The sequence below is a fragment of the Maylandia zebra genome, linkage group LG7, assembly GCF_041146795.1.
Source record: "Maylandia zebra isolate NMK-2024a linkage group LG7, Mzebra_GT3a, whole genome shotgun sequence".
Taxonomy (NCBI): domain Eukaryota; kingdom Metazoa; phylum Chordata; class Actinopteri; order Cichliformes; family Cichlidae; genus Maylandia; species Maylandia zebra.
In genome coordinates, this window is record NC_135173.1 from 54,645,896 (window position 1) to 54,662,614 (window position 16,719).

General features: G+C 40.0%; 1 protein-coding gene across 2 annotated transcripts; it reads left to right on the top strand.

Annotated features, from left to right (window-relative positions):
* The first annotated feature begins 1,406 nt into the window (after positions 1–1,406).
* fbp1b (fructose-1,6-bisphosphatase 1b) lies at positions 1,407–4,280 on the top strand. 2 transcript variants are annotated; one of them, XM_004549886.5, is made up of 8 exons: positions 1,407–1,646; positions 2,030–2,192; positions 2,291–2,383; positions 3,041–3,181; positions 3,266–3,403; positions 3,536–3,655; positions 3,763–3,952; positions 4,043–4,280. In XM_004549886.5, exons 1-7 carry the CDS (start codon positions 1,477–1,479, stop codon positions 3,949–3,951), a joined length of 1,014 nt encoding a protein of 337 aa, XP_004549943.1. In that variant the 5' UTR covers positions 1,407–1,476; the 3' UTR covers position 3,952; positions 4,043–4,280. The 2 variants fall into 2 exon arrangements, with proteins under 2 accessions (XP_004549943.1, XP_076742825.1); XM_076886710.1 differs by having other exon boundaries at positions 4,046–4,280.
* Positions 4,281–16,719: the final 12,439 nt, after the last annotated feature.

Sequence of the window (16,719 nt, forward strand, 5' to 3'; positions counted from 1 at the left end):
CAGGGGTAGTAATTACCGAACTAATTACCTGAGTTGTTTTTTTTTCCAGTGACATAACCGGGAAATAAAGTTAAACAGTCATTTTTATGTAGTTTCCATATATTTAACTGTATGCTTGGGATAATGGCACCTGCTAAAAATAAGTCACTCTTACATCCTGCAGGGTGGTGCTGTTTGTAGAGCTGTTTTAATAGTGCTGAAAGTTTAATCGATTCGGAGCACCAGAGAGCTCTTATGGAATATATCTTTTACCAGACATTCCACATTTTCAAGCTGAACTGCGACATCATGTGGACATAGTGCAGCAATACATCCTGCACTCTAATACACTTTGAGTCCAAAGTTGTTCCTGCGGAGTTTTTGAGGTATTCCCATGCGAAAAATATCCCCCAAATGGATTAACTGACTGATGCTTACGGACAAGGTGTCTAGCGCCTGCTGCATAGTTTTCTCACACGCGAGCCTTAAAAAGTCTCTCTGAAACCTCTTGTTTTTTTGTGTTTGCTTTTTTAAAATAATTTATTGACTTGAAAGCATGCTTGCAGCATGTTACTACCCACCTCACATTACATTACACTGGAGGTTTTTATCCTACCTGCTATCTTTTAAGTCCAAAGTTTAACTTTGGTTTGTGAAACAGCTCTCTAACTCGTTTTGTGTAAGCTTAACTCAAGCAGCACCATTGATTGTGTGGAGTCCTTTAACTTTTTTAAAAAGTTTGATGATTTCCCAGACAGAGACTACCATAACCTAATTATCTGCATGCAGAGACACAGTGACACACTCCACCAGTTCATGTGAATAAATGTGACTGTTTATTTTCTCGTACATAGTTGTATTAACCCATCGAAAATTAACACAGAAGTCAGGTAAGATTGCCTCGTACAATGAGTCCTATCATTTGAACTTTGCACCTCTTCAGGATCACGCAGGGAAAACATGTTTACATGCTTGAAAGTGCTGAGTTCGTTGGTCCGGTGTAAGGTGTTCACCAGATTTTCTATAATGATCTGAAGGTTTCTGAGTAACAGAAGTTTATTAAATCTCACAAACTGACAGGGGCAAAACTACAGACAATACATGGTCGGTTTAAAAGAGCATCTGTAAATGAAATGAGCTTGGTGCTGAAAAGCTTAGCTGTTTCTATTAAAAGATCTGAGTGCAGTTACGTACTTCAGTGAAATGAATGCAGTTAAACAAAATCAAGTTGCACTGAGACTGAAATCCACTTTAAAATATTGAGTTGTGCATGCTGATAAAAAAAACTAAAATGTTCACTATCTTTGAACTTTGCTCTTCAAACCCACAGTCACAGAAGTGATCCAACCAGCATCAGAAAGGACACTAGTGATTGGTTAGAAGAGTTGCACACCCCGGTCCCTACCCCTATCTACAGTCCACCCTTTTTAAACTTCGGTGAAACACTTACCTGTTTCACTCAGGGCATTAGGTCTCAGTCCCACGCCTGACAGCAACATGTCTGACAAAGGAGCTTTTGATACCAATGTGCAGACGCTCACCAGGTTTGTTCTGGAGGAAGGCAGAAAGGCCCAAGGAACAGGCGAACTGACAAACCTGCTCAACTCCATCTGCACAGCTGTCAAAGCCATTTCCACTGCTGTCAGAAAGGCTGGGATTGCTAACCTGTGAGTACTACATTCTTTTTTTTAATTCAGACTCTGAAAGGTAGCAAAAAAAAAAAACCCCAGATGCTTCTGAATATTCAGGAAGTTTTCACCATTTAGCCCTGCAACCAGTGGTTATTTATTTTTCTTATTGAATATACTGTACAGTTTAATTATCTTTTGATATTTGGCTTTAGTGCAGCTACATGCACTGCAGCATGCAATCCAATAAAGCAGTTTTAACTTAACCCCAGGCCAAAGGTAAACCTTGCACAAGTGTGCACAAATCCACCTGGGGTAGAGGACAAGCAGATAATAGATTGTAATAGAATATTGTTATCATATTTATTTTATTGAGTTCTTAAATAGCTTCAGAGTGAATAGTTTGTATTTGTGCTTTGAAGATATGGCATTGCTGGGAGCACCAACGTGACAGGGGACCAAGTAAAGAAGCTGGATGTCCTCTCCAATGACCTAGTCATCAACATGATCAAGTCTTCCTTCACCTCCTGTGTGCTGGTCTCAGAAGAAGATGAGAAGGCCATCATTGTGGAACCGGACAACAGCGTATGTGGACTCACACCTATAGATGTATATTAATGTCTGAATAGGTCTATGTGTTCTTTTACTTTGAGAATAAAAAAAATCCTCTTCTCACCTGACAGGGAAAATACATCGTTTGCTTTGATCCGCTCGATGGCTCCTCCAACATCGACTGTCTTGTCTCCATAGGAACAATATTCGCCATCTACAAAAAGGTCAGTGATGCTGGTAATGCATGCAGATTCCAAGCACATCGGCTTGTTGTTGTTCAACACTGTAGAGCGGTGTCCCGATCAGCCCTGAGTGAACTAACAACAATTCGAATGACATTTAAGATAAGATAAGATAACCTTTATTAGTCCCACACGTGGGAAATTTGTTTTGTCACAGCAGGAAGTGGACAGTGCAAAAGTTATGACGCAAAAATTAGAATACAATAAGAATAAATACAGTACACAGCTGTACAGAATAGAATAAAATAATATACTATATACAGTAGAATAAAATAGAATAAAAATATACAATAAGATAAAAATAGAATACGAATGCTATATACAACTGAGTAAAAATACAACGATGCCAGAAAAGATTATTGCACTTAGTGTTATTGCACTATTTATCTTTGCAGAGAAATAATTGGTCGTCAGAGAATTAAATGTACTCAGTATGCTGACATACCATAAACATAACAGCCAATTCAGTACCAGATCAACACACATTGCTGTCCCAGGGTTAACTGAGAACTAAATAACAAGAGGGCGTATGTTTATATCGCTGCCAGTAAGGTGTCCTTGTCCTTACCTGTCCTAACAATATGTGATAGCCTGTGGTTCCAATAATAACTTTAAAGTTTTTGATATCTTTCCACATAGACCACAGATGGGGAGCCATCTGAGCAGGATGCTCTGCAGCCAGGAAGAAACATTGTAGCAGCTGGTTATGCCCTGTACGGCAGTGCCACCATGATGGTCTTGTCCACTGGTCAGGGAGTGAACTGCTTCATGCTCGACCCTGTAAGTTAATAGATGTCGTCAAAACTGTCACCTGACCGTGCGTATATAAGACAGTATACTGCTTTTCCCCCCTCTGTTTTCCAGGCAATTGGCGAGTTCATCTTGGTGGACCAAGATGTGAAGATAAAGAAAAAGGGAAAAATCTACAGTCTGAATGAAGGATATGCACAGCACTTTTATCCAGATGTGACCGAGTACCTACAAAAGAAGAAATTCCCAGAGGTAAAGCCAATAAAATAAATAAATGAGAATCCTAATGTGGAATTGACCACCATAAAGGTCAATCTCTAATGCTGCATTGAGGAGTAATATGAAGTTAATCTAAGCATAAATTCTACATTTACTTGTTTTCAGGATGGCTCTGCCCCATATGGCAGTCGATATATTGGATCAATGGTGGCAGATGTTCATCGTACTTTGGTGTACGGAGGAATCTTTTTATATCCTGCTAATGTCAAGAGCCCCAAGGGCAAGGTGAGGAGGTGGAGCGTCTAGAAATGGTGATTTAAAAAATAAAAGAGAAAGATTTTCTGATACTTCATATTCTTATCATGTCACTACTGTTTTGTTTTGCTTTTCAGCTGAGGTTGCTTTATGAATGCAACCCCATGGCCTTCATCATGGAGCAGGCAGGAGGCATGGCCACTACTGGAGCCATGAACGTTTTAGACATCAAGCCCACGAGTATCCACCAGAGAGTACCCGTGGTCCTGGGATCCCCTGATGATGTGCAGGAATACATTGCCATCTACAAAAAGCACAACAAATGAGGTACTTGTGTGATTTTGCTTTGTGTACTCATGAAAGGATGTAACATGTAGGACAATAACTACATTTTTTTTTCAATTTCCCCAAATTTAGCAGGTCAAATGTGGTGGTGAGCAGCCTAAATCGGCAATGACAACACAATCCAGAGGCTCAGTCAGCACATTCACTGCATTTTTCTCGGTCGCTCTGTTGCACTGATGAAGAAACCAGGGGCTTCAGTGGATCTATGAACTCATACTGTGCTGATTCTGTCCTGTTAAAGGGTGTTATTTGTGGAGCGTTACCCTGTATTTTTTAAATAAAAACAAAATGTTTTTCCACGTTCTTCTTACTGAGGTTCCAAAGTCCAGTATGTGCATATGGGTTGTTAGGTATGTCTTCGTGTAAAAACAATATTTTTTCCTATAAGGACAAAGGTCACATTTCAGATCTGAAAGAGAAAGAACTGCTGAATCCCAGTTTACTGAACAAGCCCAATATTCTGGAGTGGACACTTACACATATTTACAGGAGAAAGAAGTCCAGTACATCAAGATTTTTGCTTAAAAATGTGTTCAGTGATGGTAGCATGGGCAGAGCCTGCTCTTTTTCACGCTCTCCGCCCAGGTTTGAGTAACCATGCTAGGAATGCAAGCAGTCTGCTTCTTTATGAGCTCTGACCTTTCCTGAATTTGAGCAGCTTGTGTCATTTATACATAAAAACAATGGTTTCCTTTGATACCGCTGCTAAAAATGCTAAGCAATCAACCCATTTCATTACATCTTAACTCAATGGAACTTTAAAAATGAAGTCCAGACTTTCCAGGACAAGGAAAATTATCCAATTACTTCCCAGCTGTCTAAATACCTATAAATCAGCGAGGAGAGGAGTTGATCAAATGTTTAAACAAACCAAAGCAAAAATACAGAAGAGAAATTTAAGATAAATCATCCCGGAAGAGACCACTCCTGTGACGATTAGGGTTGCAAAGGGGCGGAAAATTTCCGGTAAATTTCCGAAAAGTTTCCGGTAAATTTCCATGGTAAGTTAAGCTTGGGAATTTTGGAAATATTCCATATTGGAAACTGTCCATGGAAATAATGGGAATTATGGAAATTAATGGGAATTTAGGAGAACTAACTGGGAATATATTATTTCCAAGCATAAATATAAACAGAAATCATAAGAAAACCTCCATGCAAAATGTTTTCAACAGTTATTTCAACAGATTTATTTGTAAGTACAGTAGAATAGAACACGTTTCAATAACTTGTTTCATGGATGAATAAAAACAGAAATGTTGAGTTCAATATTACCATCCCCTAACCCCGCTCATTCAAAAATGCCCCCTGTCCAAAAATCTCCACAAAGTCCCATTCTAAAGGTTAAAAGAAAAATGCCACTTATCCTCCAAAACGTCCCATTAAACATGCAAATCTTCCTTCAAGCAATCGTCTTTTCTCATTTTTGCTCAGTCAATAGACTCTTCCTGGACCTCATCATCATCCAACAACATGTTCACTTCCTCAGCATCCAACTCTGAGTCTTCCTCTTCAGTGTCACTTTCCAGCCTTGTTGAGGATGGCTCTGTGTCAGGCTCAAAGAGCCGTAGGTTTGCCCGAATGCCGACCAGCTTTTCCACTCTCACATTTGTGAGCCTGTTGTGAACCTTTGTGTGGGTGTTGCCAAACAGTGACCAGTTGCGCTCGGAGGCGGCTGATGATGGTGGGATTTGGAGGAGGATGGAGGCTACAGGTGCAAGGGCCTCAGATTCACATAGTCCCTTCCACCAGGTGGCTGCAGATATGTGCTGGCATGACTGCCATATTCCATCCCCTTTCCAAAGACCTTGCTTTGTTCGATACTTTGCCAAACTGCCTAGAACTTTGCCTTTATCGAGACCCAGGTGGTCAGACATGGCTGTAATGACTGCATAGGCACCGTTGATCTCTTCCCCAGAAAGTATGCCCTTGTCATATTTGGGGTCCAGCATGTATGCTGCATGCACTGGCTTCATGCAGAACTCCCTCCGCTGTTCCAATGACTTGACCACAGCTGTTTCCTCTGCTTTCAGTAGTAGGGAAGTGGGCAGAATTGTCTGGATTTCTTCTTTGAGTTCTGCAAAAAGGCACTGGACATCTGACAAGATGGCACCATCCCCATCTATCTTCGCCATTGCTGCTGCAATAGGTTTGAGGATTTTCTGACTGCTAGATACTCTTTCCCAGAACACATCATCCAAGATGACCTTCTTGATGTCACTGTCGATGCCTACAGACTGGGATATGGCCATCTCTTGCAGAGACTCCTTTCCCTCCAGAAGGCTGTCAAACATGATAACAACACCACCCCATCGCGTTATGCTGGGAAGCTTCAGTGTAGTACTCTTGTTCTTTTCCTTTTGCTTTGACAGAAATGTAGCGGAAGTTACTTGTTTGCCTTTAACATATTTCAGAACTTGCTTCACTCTCTTATTCAGAGTGTCCATTGGTTTTAGTGCCATTATGTCTTTTAGGAGAAGATTTAGTGTATGGGCTGCACAGCCAATAGTAGTTATATGAGGGTAGGTCTCCTCCACATGTGCCCAGGCAACCTTCCTGTTGGCTGCGTTGTCAGTGACCAGTGCAAAAACCTTATCTGGTCCAAGGTCATTGATGATCACTTTTAGCTCATCTGCAATGTATTGGCCTGTGTGTCTGTTTTCCTTTGTGTCTACACTCTTGTAGAACACAGGCTGAGGAGTGGTGATTATGTAGTTAATAATTCCTTGTCCCCTGATATTGGACCATCCATCAGAGATGACTGAAATACAGTCAGCTTGGTCAATGGTCTGTTTCACCTTTGCTTGAACTCGACTGAACTCTTCATCCAGTAGATGAGTAGACAATGCATGTCATGGCTTATTTAGCGTCTAACAGATGCTAGCATTTTATTTAGCATCTTATCAGATTGCTATCTACCAGATTAATACATTTTATGTGATATTCACAATTTAAACATTTAATGAATATATTTTCCCATAATATCATCAAAACTTACCTCACTTGTTAAGTCCACAGGCTCAAATGTGTGCCTTCAATACTCTTTGTCCTTCAGGCTCAAAAGTGTGGTCCATGTGTACATGTGATGGAGGCATGCACAGTGCCAGTAGGTGGTCTCAATAGCCATGCAGCAAGCTTGTGCTCTGTACATGTGATTAAGGAATGGCATGGATATTCAAGTGTATTTGAATTGCATTTGTTTGTTTTTGTCAATATTATGCTAAAATATACTTTGCTCAACTATATTTAAGTTCCCTAAGAAGAGCCAACCTTCAATTTTGAAAATTCCCACTTTATTCCCATAAATTCCCACTTTATTCCCACTTTATTCCCATAAATTCCCATAAATTCCCGTTAATTCCCGTTTATTCCCATAAATTCCCGTTAATTCCCATGGAAAGATTCCATCTTTGAAAATTTGCAACCCTAGTGACGATAGAAATGTTCCATCTTAGGATAAAGGTTATCAGAAGAACTTTCACTTTAAAAAAGGATTACTTGTGAAGAAAGTTATTAATGAGGTTTTCTGGACTAATTTGGGACTAATTTGGGATACACTGACTTCATTATTGCTGGCACCAGGTTAGAGTCCCTTTTAGCTTCAGAACTGTCTTCATTCTTTGTGGCATACATTTATTGTATTGAGATCCAACATAGCATATTAGACTCTGAAGACCATTTCAGTAGAGTGAATTCACTGTCGTGTTCAAGAAAGCAGATGATTTGAGCTTTCTCACATGTATACTCTTACTGGAACTCAAGTCATTAGAAGATGGGTGCACTTTGTTCATAAAGGAACGGGTATGTTTAGCAATGATCCTTAAAAGTCCTGACCCTTTTTAGCCAAAGGACAAAAAATGGCGACTTCCCAGAAATGGTGTAAAAATATCACACAGTAATATTTTTCCACTTTAAATGACACAGTCATTTTAAAACTACTTCAGCCTGAAATATAAATATTAAATATTAATTATAGTTTGTGGACTCCAGCTGAGGTGGAGCAGCGGCTGCAAATGGACACACCGTGGTCTTTGCAAGTAAGCGTCCCAGAAGGTGCTGCCAGGTCTTCTCTTTTTCATCCGTGCAAAAGTCACACTGCCCTTACATTGGCTGAAGAAAGGGGCTTGCAGCAGCACCCTGCAGATTTGAATTGATTTGTTTTTGGACCTGTAGACACAGTCCAAAATGAGCATCCCTACATAAGCCTGCAGTTCCTCTGTATCCACATGAGCCTCTAAGTGTTTCCCATGCAGGTTTGCCTTGGCCAGGATTTCATCCATCGGCAGCAGTGCATAGCTGGTGGTTACGTGTGTAGGTCCCAGAATCAAACCTCTGGCTGCTGGGACGTAGCGCTGCAGTCTTTGTGGGAGACCAAAATATGCTAATGACCAAAATATAGAGATGAGTCAGAGTTGGATTCCAGCTGATCTCTTTCTTCATCTTCACACGATCATTTCCAGAGCCTCCTGTGTGCTGTAGTCTTGCCATCTCCAAAATGAGTGCATGAGTGCACTACTGCTCATTACCAAAACAAAGTCCAATTTTGTTTTGGTTCTTGCTGCTGAGATATCTTTGAAGCTCTGAAAGGTTGTTTTTTAAATTATTGAATTAGTTTATAACACAGACTGTGGCCTTTTAAGAGAAAAGACTCAAAGGTGGATGTTACACACACACACACACTTGGAATGGAATGTTTGAATGGAAAAAATAGTGCCACCTGGTGGAAAAATCCAAAAAATGAAATTGAAGGCCAGTAGTCCAAAATAAAATCTTAACATAAAGAAATGCATTAGTTGATGTCAAAATAAATGTGGGATCAAAAATTGTATTTTGAAATATTTTTGGCCTTAGGATAAAATGTGGCAGTTTTTGCGTAGCTTAGAGATATGCCACAAAAAATAACAAAAAATAACAATATCCTCTGGGAAATATCAGATTCATTCAGCACAACCAAAATAGCCTGAAAATAAACAGACAGAATGGCACAAACTATCTCCAGGATCCCTAACCCCCAGGTTAAATGGTGTTCAGTTAGTCCATTATTGTAGGGTATACCTTACAACATAAAGCACCTTGAGGCAACCGATGTTGAGACCCAAGTTAGCTGTTTGTCCCGGTTTCCCCTTTTTACGCTGAGCTAAAGTAACTGGCCACTGGCACTGATCTCAAATGAAAACTTCTGTTTTAAAAAGTGAGCTTTAGCAATGAATGGGGAAGAATATGACACATTTGAACAGGTTTCCCCTCTTTATGCTAAGCTAAGCTAACTAGCTTCTAGCTCCAGCTAGAAGAGGCGCACTTGAGAGCAACAGCAGTCTGTACAGACCCTTCTATTATTCATCCATAATGCTGAGCACATTTCATTTCTTTGAGCCTTTGTGGTTCTTTGCTAGCTCCTGATGATCTTTGGCAGCAGCAACATGCTGACAGGCTTCAGCAGTGCCAGAAATCTTTGAGCTTTGCCACAGCACTAATGAGCCATAAAGACTCACAGAGAAAAACAAAAAGATCCAGCAGAAAATGCCTCATTCAATCAATCAAGTTTATTTAGAAAAGCAGTCACTGCTGTGTGTAGAACAACAGCGACTACAAAGTCAGCATATACAGGCTGAATTATAGCCTACAGTAGCTTCCATCACGGAAAATAAAAATAAGTATGTCTGGAATACATCTGAATGAATTGAACACTGTCGCAACACAATAATAACATGGTTGCGTGCATCGATGGCTGCTGATGTCACTTGGAAATTTACTGTGAAGTCTAAAGCTCCCCTGAGAGCATAATGGAATTATTATTACTTAAATTAAAAAATAAATAAGATGTGAGAAAATTGTATGTGACTCATAAAAGCTAACCGTTGTCAACTTACAGTTTTTTACAGACGCTAGGACACATTTCTCAATACTTAGGTCACTTTTGCAAAACACTTCACACAATCCTCCTAACTGACCGTCAGCTTGGCAAAGCAGTTCATTTCACATTCAAAATGCACTACAACTACCAAAACACTTCATTCAGGTCTCAAATAACCTCATTCTTCCAGAACACTAGCAAAGGTTGACAGCCGACAAACACACTTTGTCACCCACAAAACAATGACCTAAAAAACACTAACAACATGTAGCATTACACAGTGTTTTCTTGTGTAAAACAAGGACACATCTCTGTTTATAATTTCAATATATGTTACTGGAATGAATCAGACATCATGCAGAATTCGTTAATATTTGTTTATGTATTTTTTTATTTTTTTGCACTAAGTAATCCCAAAATACAAGAATTTGTATACACACCATCCACTGATACACATACAATAGTAATGCTAATCTACTCGGTCTTCTCCATTTGGCCACAGGTTCTCATCCACATCACATCTCATGTCATCTAGGGCAATACACCTAGGAAAGAATCTTCTGGCATGCCAGAATTGAAGGAGTTGAAAAATTGAAGGAGTAACACCTGTGTAGATGTTCATCTACAATGAGAATAAGCTGTGGCTGGTTAAACTGCATTTTTAGATTTAAAATATGTTTCAATAAAATATTGTTGTTGAATTTTGCTGTCTTTTCAAGTTTTGCATTGTGTTATTGTTTTGGCCATAAGTTTAACAGTTTTGAAAACAGTATGTAAGCACATGCAAAATGTCCTGTCTGTACAAAGATTTTTGGCAGTTGTTGTGTCTGAGTGAGAAGATAATTCATGAAATTTGAGAGATGTAGTCATTGAATGCATTTTGTGCCAAAACAATGATAACTGATCCTCAGTTTAGCCCACATAGACTTCTGTTGTGCTCACTGTGTGAGGAGTTTTGCAAACGTGACCTAAGTATTGAGAAATGTGTCCTAGCGTCTGTAAAAAACTGTAAAGCAGATGTTTGATCAGAAGCTGAAGGCCCGGTGCTTTTGAAGGAGCTCTTTTGTATACAGAATGCAGAATAATTTATGTAGCCCTAGTATGCTGGGTGGAATCCATACTGTCTGCTTTTCTCTGAAATCTAAACCACTTCCTTTTTAATGTGCGTTTGTCAGTGTCAGCATTCAAGGGCCTCGGTGCCCATGAGACCGCCTAACACTTACACATTTCAGGCACTCTTGTTTATTTCAATTTTGTTCAGACTGTGTATGATTATAGGTTACAGAGTCAATATTTAGATTCTGCAGGAAAAGCAAAACTCAGCCTGTTCATTTTCCCCTGGCTACTGTGTGTGTGTGTGTGTGTGTGTGTGTGTGTGTGTGTGTGTGTGTGTGTGTGTGTGTGTGTGTGTGTGTGCGTGCGTACTGTTTGTGTTCGCTCATGTATAAGACAAGATAACAGTCTTATTCAGTTTGAATGATTGGAGTATGTTTGGAACAAGTATTTAAAATGTGTGAATTACTGTGTTTTAAAGAAATTTGTTTCCCAAAAAAGAGCTATCAGACAAAAAATACCACATTAACAGAGGGTTGAAACAGCAATGTTAGCCAGCATGAAAGAAAATTTCAAATAAATCAGGTATCACTGACATTTCTGATTTCAATTTTTTTTTCCTGTTACATTTTGTTTTTGCCTTTTTCCCTCCTTAACCACAGCGGGCCACTAGCTGCCGTCTGCTTTTGGAGTCACTTCACTACCTGACTGACATCCAGCCTATGTCCAGACAGGCTCTGTTTATCTTACACTCTGATGAAGAGTGCTATAGTTGTTTGTCTGTGGTGCATCTGCGGTGCTGACAGCTTACTCAATAAAATCAACATCCTTCCCCCTCTATCCCACATCAGTTTTGCTTGTGTCGACAATCACAAAAACAGCAGCTTCTCCAGTTTATGTCCCTGCAGAGTAGCATGACCAGAATGAAGCAATGATAGCTACTCTATCCAGTTAGAAATGCACAGGACTGACTGGTTGTAATCAAATTTGGTCCACAGATGAGAAAAAAATGAAGATAAAGCACTTGCGTTGGATGTTATCAGTCCATTCAAGGTGCGTTAGTAGAAATCGATAAAGTAGGGTTTATCTTTAGATCTTAGCGTGCTAAAACAGCACACTACTGACCTTTTGTAATAGTTTTTGAAATATTATTTCCATCTGGTTGTGCAACACAAAGAAAGAAAACATAAAAGCGTTTTAAAACTTCTTCCATGATGCTAGATATTAGACCTGCCATCTGACTGGCAAAGCTTTTCTCTGCACAGTGACAGCACACAGACCCAGAGAGCACATGTTTAAATTAAACAAACTCTGTGTTCCCAGACCACCCTGACTGGAGCTGTCACTGCAAATACTTAATTCCCCATCCAGTAAGAATCCATATTTGTACCCAGTACTTCATTCATCAAATACTTTTTTTTCTTGGAGTTTCCATGGTCACTACACATGAGACCCCATTTCATGTTCCCACATCTAAAAGCCAAAAGCTTCAGTCTGACATCCGAGTGACTGTAGTACAATAAAATACCCACTCCGGTAATCCACCCAAAGCTTTTTTTGTAACTATTGCTTTTCTCTTGTGTAAGCTGCCAGAAAATGTTTTGGCCACTATTTCACTAGGAAATATTAATGCTCATGAGCACAGCATGACCAAAAACACATAAGAGATATAGAGTATATACATAATGACTACTTAATGGCAGGAAAATAGTTGGCATGGATCAGTACATCAGGACAAAACATTATCCTGCTTGCGTGTCCTTGAAATGATTCTGCAGAAAGGTTGGTGTCTCTTATTTTTATTTGAGGTGGTTCAAATCGAGTACCGAGGTCTTTTGCAGCATTTGTATACAGAAGCAGAAAAAAGAGTCTCCTCAAATGCTCTTGATTTATTCTGTGGTGTCATGGATGAGGACAATTGAGCCAGACCACCACCAGTGCTGCGCCTTAAAAAGGGTGGTGTGTTTGGATTAAAGGCATGCATGTGGTTACTGTCACTGAAGATAGCCTCATCTGAGCTCTGACCACAACGTCTTCATTAACTGAAGCCTGTATTTCTTCTCCTTGTAGGGTTAGTATGTACTGTAACAAAAGTAATTGTACATTTGTAGATGTTTTTGTACGAGGAATGCCTCACTGTCCTAACACTTATTGTGCATGTCTTGGTCTACACCATATAAAACTTTGTCAAATTGAGTTGTACAACAGAAACTGCTGACACTCAGCAGGATCTCAGAAACCAGCCAGTATATATTTACTATGTCTAGCCCCAGCTTTCCAAAAATACTCTGCCAGAATCTTCTGGGAACAATGGCCCATGCTACTCATACAGTGTCTTTAATTCTGAACATCATTGTGATTACGCAGGCAAATGTTAGGATAGGCCACATCTTGTCTTCGGTCTCCTGAAACAGCAGCTATGCCTGAAAGACTGAGTTTAAACGTGCCTGTCACTGGCAAGATGCCAGATGGAAAGGCTTACGTGTACAGAATCAAAACTGGCTGTTCTGCATCCTTCTCACAGCCCTGCAGAATTCACGACCTCTTTTTAATTTGTGAGAGTCGTCGCTTCTGGATCAGCTCCTCCATTGAAGGCTGCTGGTGACATTGACTACGTATCGTGGTGTTGCTGAGACGGTCACAGAGGGACACTCGGAGAATCTGATGCAAACAGCACATTCGGAAGACCTCGAGCTTGTTGAGGTCATGCTTGAGAATGAAACAGGTCTCAGATCCACAGAGAAGAATGGGCAATACCAGTGTGCAGTACAGGTGATGAGAGTGGTGAGGGTGTCTTCTTCCAGATGCACCATCGGAGGGAGGCGAAAGCCGCCGCTTGACCGACTCTTGAGTGCATTTCCGTCATTGATGCCACTTTGTGATGGCAAAACGAGTGTCTACTGCTCTATCTGAAGCTTAACTCTCTGTTCCAATCAGTTTAAGAGGCCCCATTTCATTTCTTCCAAAATTGTCAAGAGGAACACAGAACACAAGTCTTTTGTAATGTTGGCTTACTCCCTGTGGTGTTAGTGTGTTCCATAAAGCAAGCCAAAGGAATTTTTAAAGTCTTGCTGATGGGAAACCAGAACAGCAAAACAAATCTGTTATTCCTCACATCACACACCAGGATGACCTGTGTTTGAACTTATAGTTTTGTTCCCGTCTTTGAGCTCAAAGTCAGTCAAATCTTTTTTCCTGCTGTGGTGCACCGCTTCCCACACAGGGGTGCAATAAATCACAGAAATGTGGTATGATCCTAAAAACTATGTGGTGTGATAAGAACAGGGGGTGTGCTAGAGTCTGGACAATATGAAAAGAGAAAGAATATTCTGCAAGCATATATATCAACATGCCTACATATATAAAACTATCTACAACCATGCAGACAGGTCTGTGAGTACACAGAGTAGGCATTGCAATGGGTTTCTCTAATGCTAATTCATTATGTTAGGATGAAATCTAGTACAAGTTTACCAACAGAATCATCTTGGGCCCCCAGTCCCTCAGGCAGTCATCCGTCTCTGTGTATTCCCCAACTGGTTGGAAATTTGCTGTGAAATCTATTGCTAAAGTCCCATTCACTCAGGGGTAGAGAATTTTGAAGGTTGACTTTGGCAGTCAGCTAGAAATCATGACAAGGAGCCTTTTGGTGCAATACCTTTTGTGTGAATGATTTCACACGGTGACAGCCAGTAACCTCCAGCAACTGCTTGCAAAAAGGGTTGGGGAGTAGACATTTTTTTCTAGTAACCGGAGACTGACAAGAGGTTGCTGACCAGTTTCTAGGCCTATGTGACTGAGAGCTTTGATAAGCAAAAATTAAATTAGTTTCAATTCAAATATATGTACAAAGTGCAAAATCATATCAACAGTTGTCACAAGGCACTTTATATTGTACAGTAAAGACCTTAAAATAATGAAGAGAAAACCCCAGCAATTAGACAAACCCCCATGAGCAAGCACTGGAAAGGAAAAACTCCCTTAATATCAACAACTAACTAACTAACTAAGAGGTCTTTGATAATAATTAACAAAAAGTTTCTAAAAAATTCATTTATTTAACGTTCATGGTGGCCCTTCCTGGTCTGAAATGTGAGGTCAAATCAAACCTCCATTAAACCTCCGTTCTCTCTTATGGCCAGCAGGGGTAACTCTCCTTGTGAAAAGAAGTTGAAATGTACAAAAGTCAATGATCAAATTTCTCTGCTTTTAACTTGATTTATTGCCTCTCTGAGCATATTCCTAGTGAAATCACGGTTCTAGTTACTATTTTCAGGTCTTCTTCATTAGAGCAGGATTTTTTGTTTTGTACATTGTGGTCATATTTAAACTTAAAAAATGATAAAGCAGAGTATGCTTACATGTGTGGTTCCCCTGTGATTGACAAGTTGCTGCTATATGGGTGTGTAGTGTACGTGGCTTCACAGTGAGATACACCCAATGGGTTTTTTTCACCTCTTTCTCCAAGGAGAGGACTGTAGATTATTTTCCTAACCTTCTTCTTTTTCAGTATGAATCCCAATTCATACCAAAGTTAATAATGGGAGGTTCTGGGACCAGCGTTAGGTGTTTGCTTGACTCTTGGACACATACAGTCAAGTCCAATTTCAAAGCAGTAGCCCAAAACTAGTGTGTGACATAATGGTGACTGTGTCCATATATTCTGTTTACATTCTATGGGTGACAGAAAAGGCAGGAAGTAATCAAAGTTAAGATTAATTTAACATAACCCAGAATTCTTCAACAAAATTAGCCTAAAAACAAGACTTTCAATCCTTTAATCCTCTGGGAACGATCGTTTTCATGGCACTGGATCCAAAGTTCTTATAACATCTCTGATTCTATGCCACAGTCGTTGGTTTTTTGGGGGGTTTTTTCATTGTGTGCCGACCTTGCTGCCATTCTGTTAGCAAAGCTAAAATTACTGAGATCCCTGAGATGTGATCCCTCTCGTGTAATCTTGCAGATGCAGACCTGGAAAACCAAATGACTTGCTGTGTTTTCACCCTAATTTGAGATGACACTTATACTGCATATGCATGTAAAACTATCCACCATCAAGACTAAGCTGTTTTCTTGTTTTCACAAAACTGTATAATTCCTGCCTTTTGTGTAAGAACCTCTGAATCCAGCGTATTTGAGACAGACATCTGAGAACTTTCCAGAGGCAGAGCAAAAATGAAAAAATGTCGACAGCAAAACATTTGGCAGCTTCTTAATACTGACTCCTTTTCTGCCCCCCACTTCTTTTGCTGCCTCTCTCAGGACTTGGAAGCACTTGAATACAAAGTCCAGTTAATTGTTCTGGCAGTTCAGCTTGTGTGTAATGACTTCTGACAGCAGTGGAGACAAACTGAGGAATATGTCTGTCTCTGCATGTGTATTTACAAATCTACTCTGGGGAACCGCATTCCAGTTCTGGAAACACTATTACTTACAAATCCCCCTGAACTACTGCATGTCCAGGATCTGGGGATACTCGTTTGAAATAAAAATGAACAGAATGAAAAGTAGGACAAGACCATGCAAGACGCTGGCCTTGTATTTCCATCAGAGCAACGTGAGAAGTTTTGGTATAAAAGCAGAAAATGTAAGTGATCTATTGGAGTAATTTAGGAGGTACAGTTTGGGGGGAGAGCATTTGCCTCGTCCATCATAAGAGCGGCTGGCTCCACTGAATTTGGCTGTTGTTCCTAACTGGCTGTAATCCAACACGGATGGGAGTTGGGTTCTGCTGTGCATTATGAACTCCTTTTAAAGAAGTGAAACACAAGTGTGACCAGGCTTTTTTCTTTAATTCACGCTCAAAAAACCATTTGTAGCAGCTTTGTATTTCTGAGAA

Coding starts and splice junctions, on each gene's coding strand:
- fbp1b (XM_004549886.5), top strand. CDS start 1,477: ATGTCTGACAAAGGAGCTTTTGATACCAATGTGCAGACGCTCACCAGG. Junction 1,647..2,029: donor AAGGCTGGGATTGCTAACCT/GTGAGTACTACA, acceptor TGTGCTTTGAAG/ATATGGCATTGCTGGGAGCA. Junction 3,182..3,265: donor ACTGCTTCATGCTCGACCCT/GTAAGTTAATAG, acceptor TCTGTTTTCCAG/GCAATTGGCGAGTTCATCTT.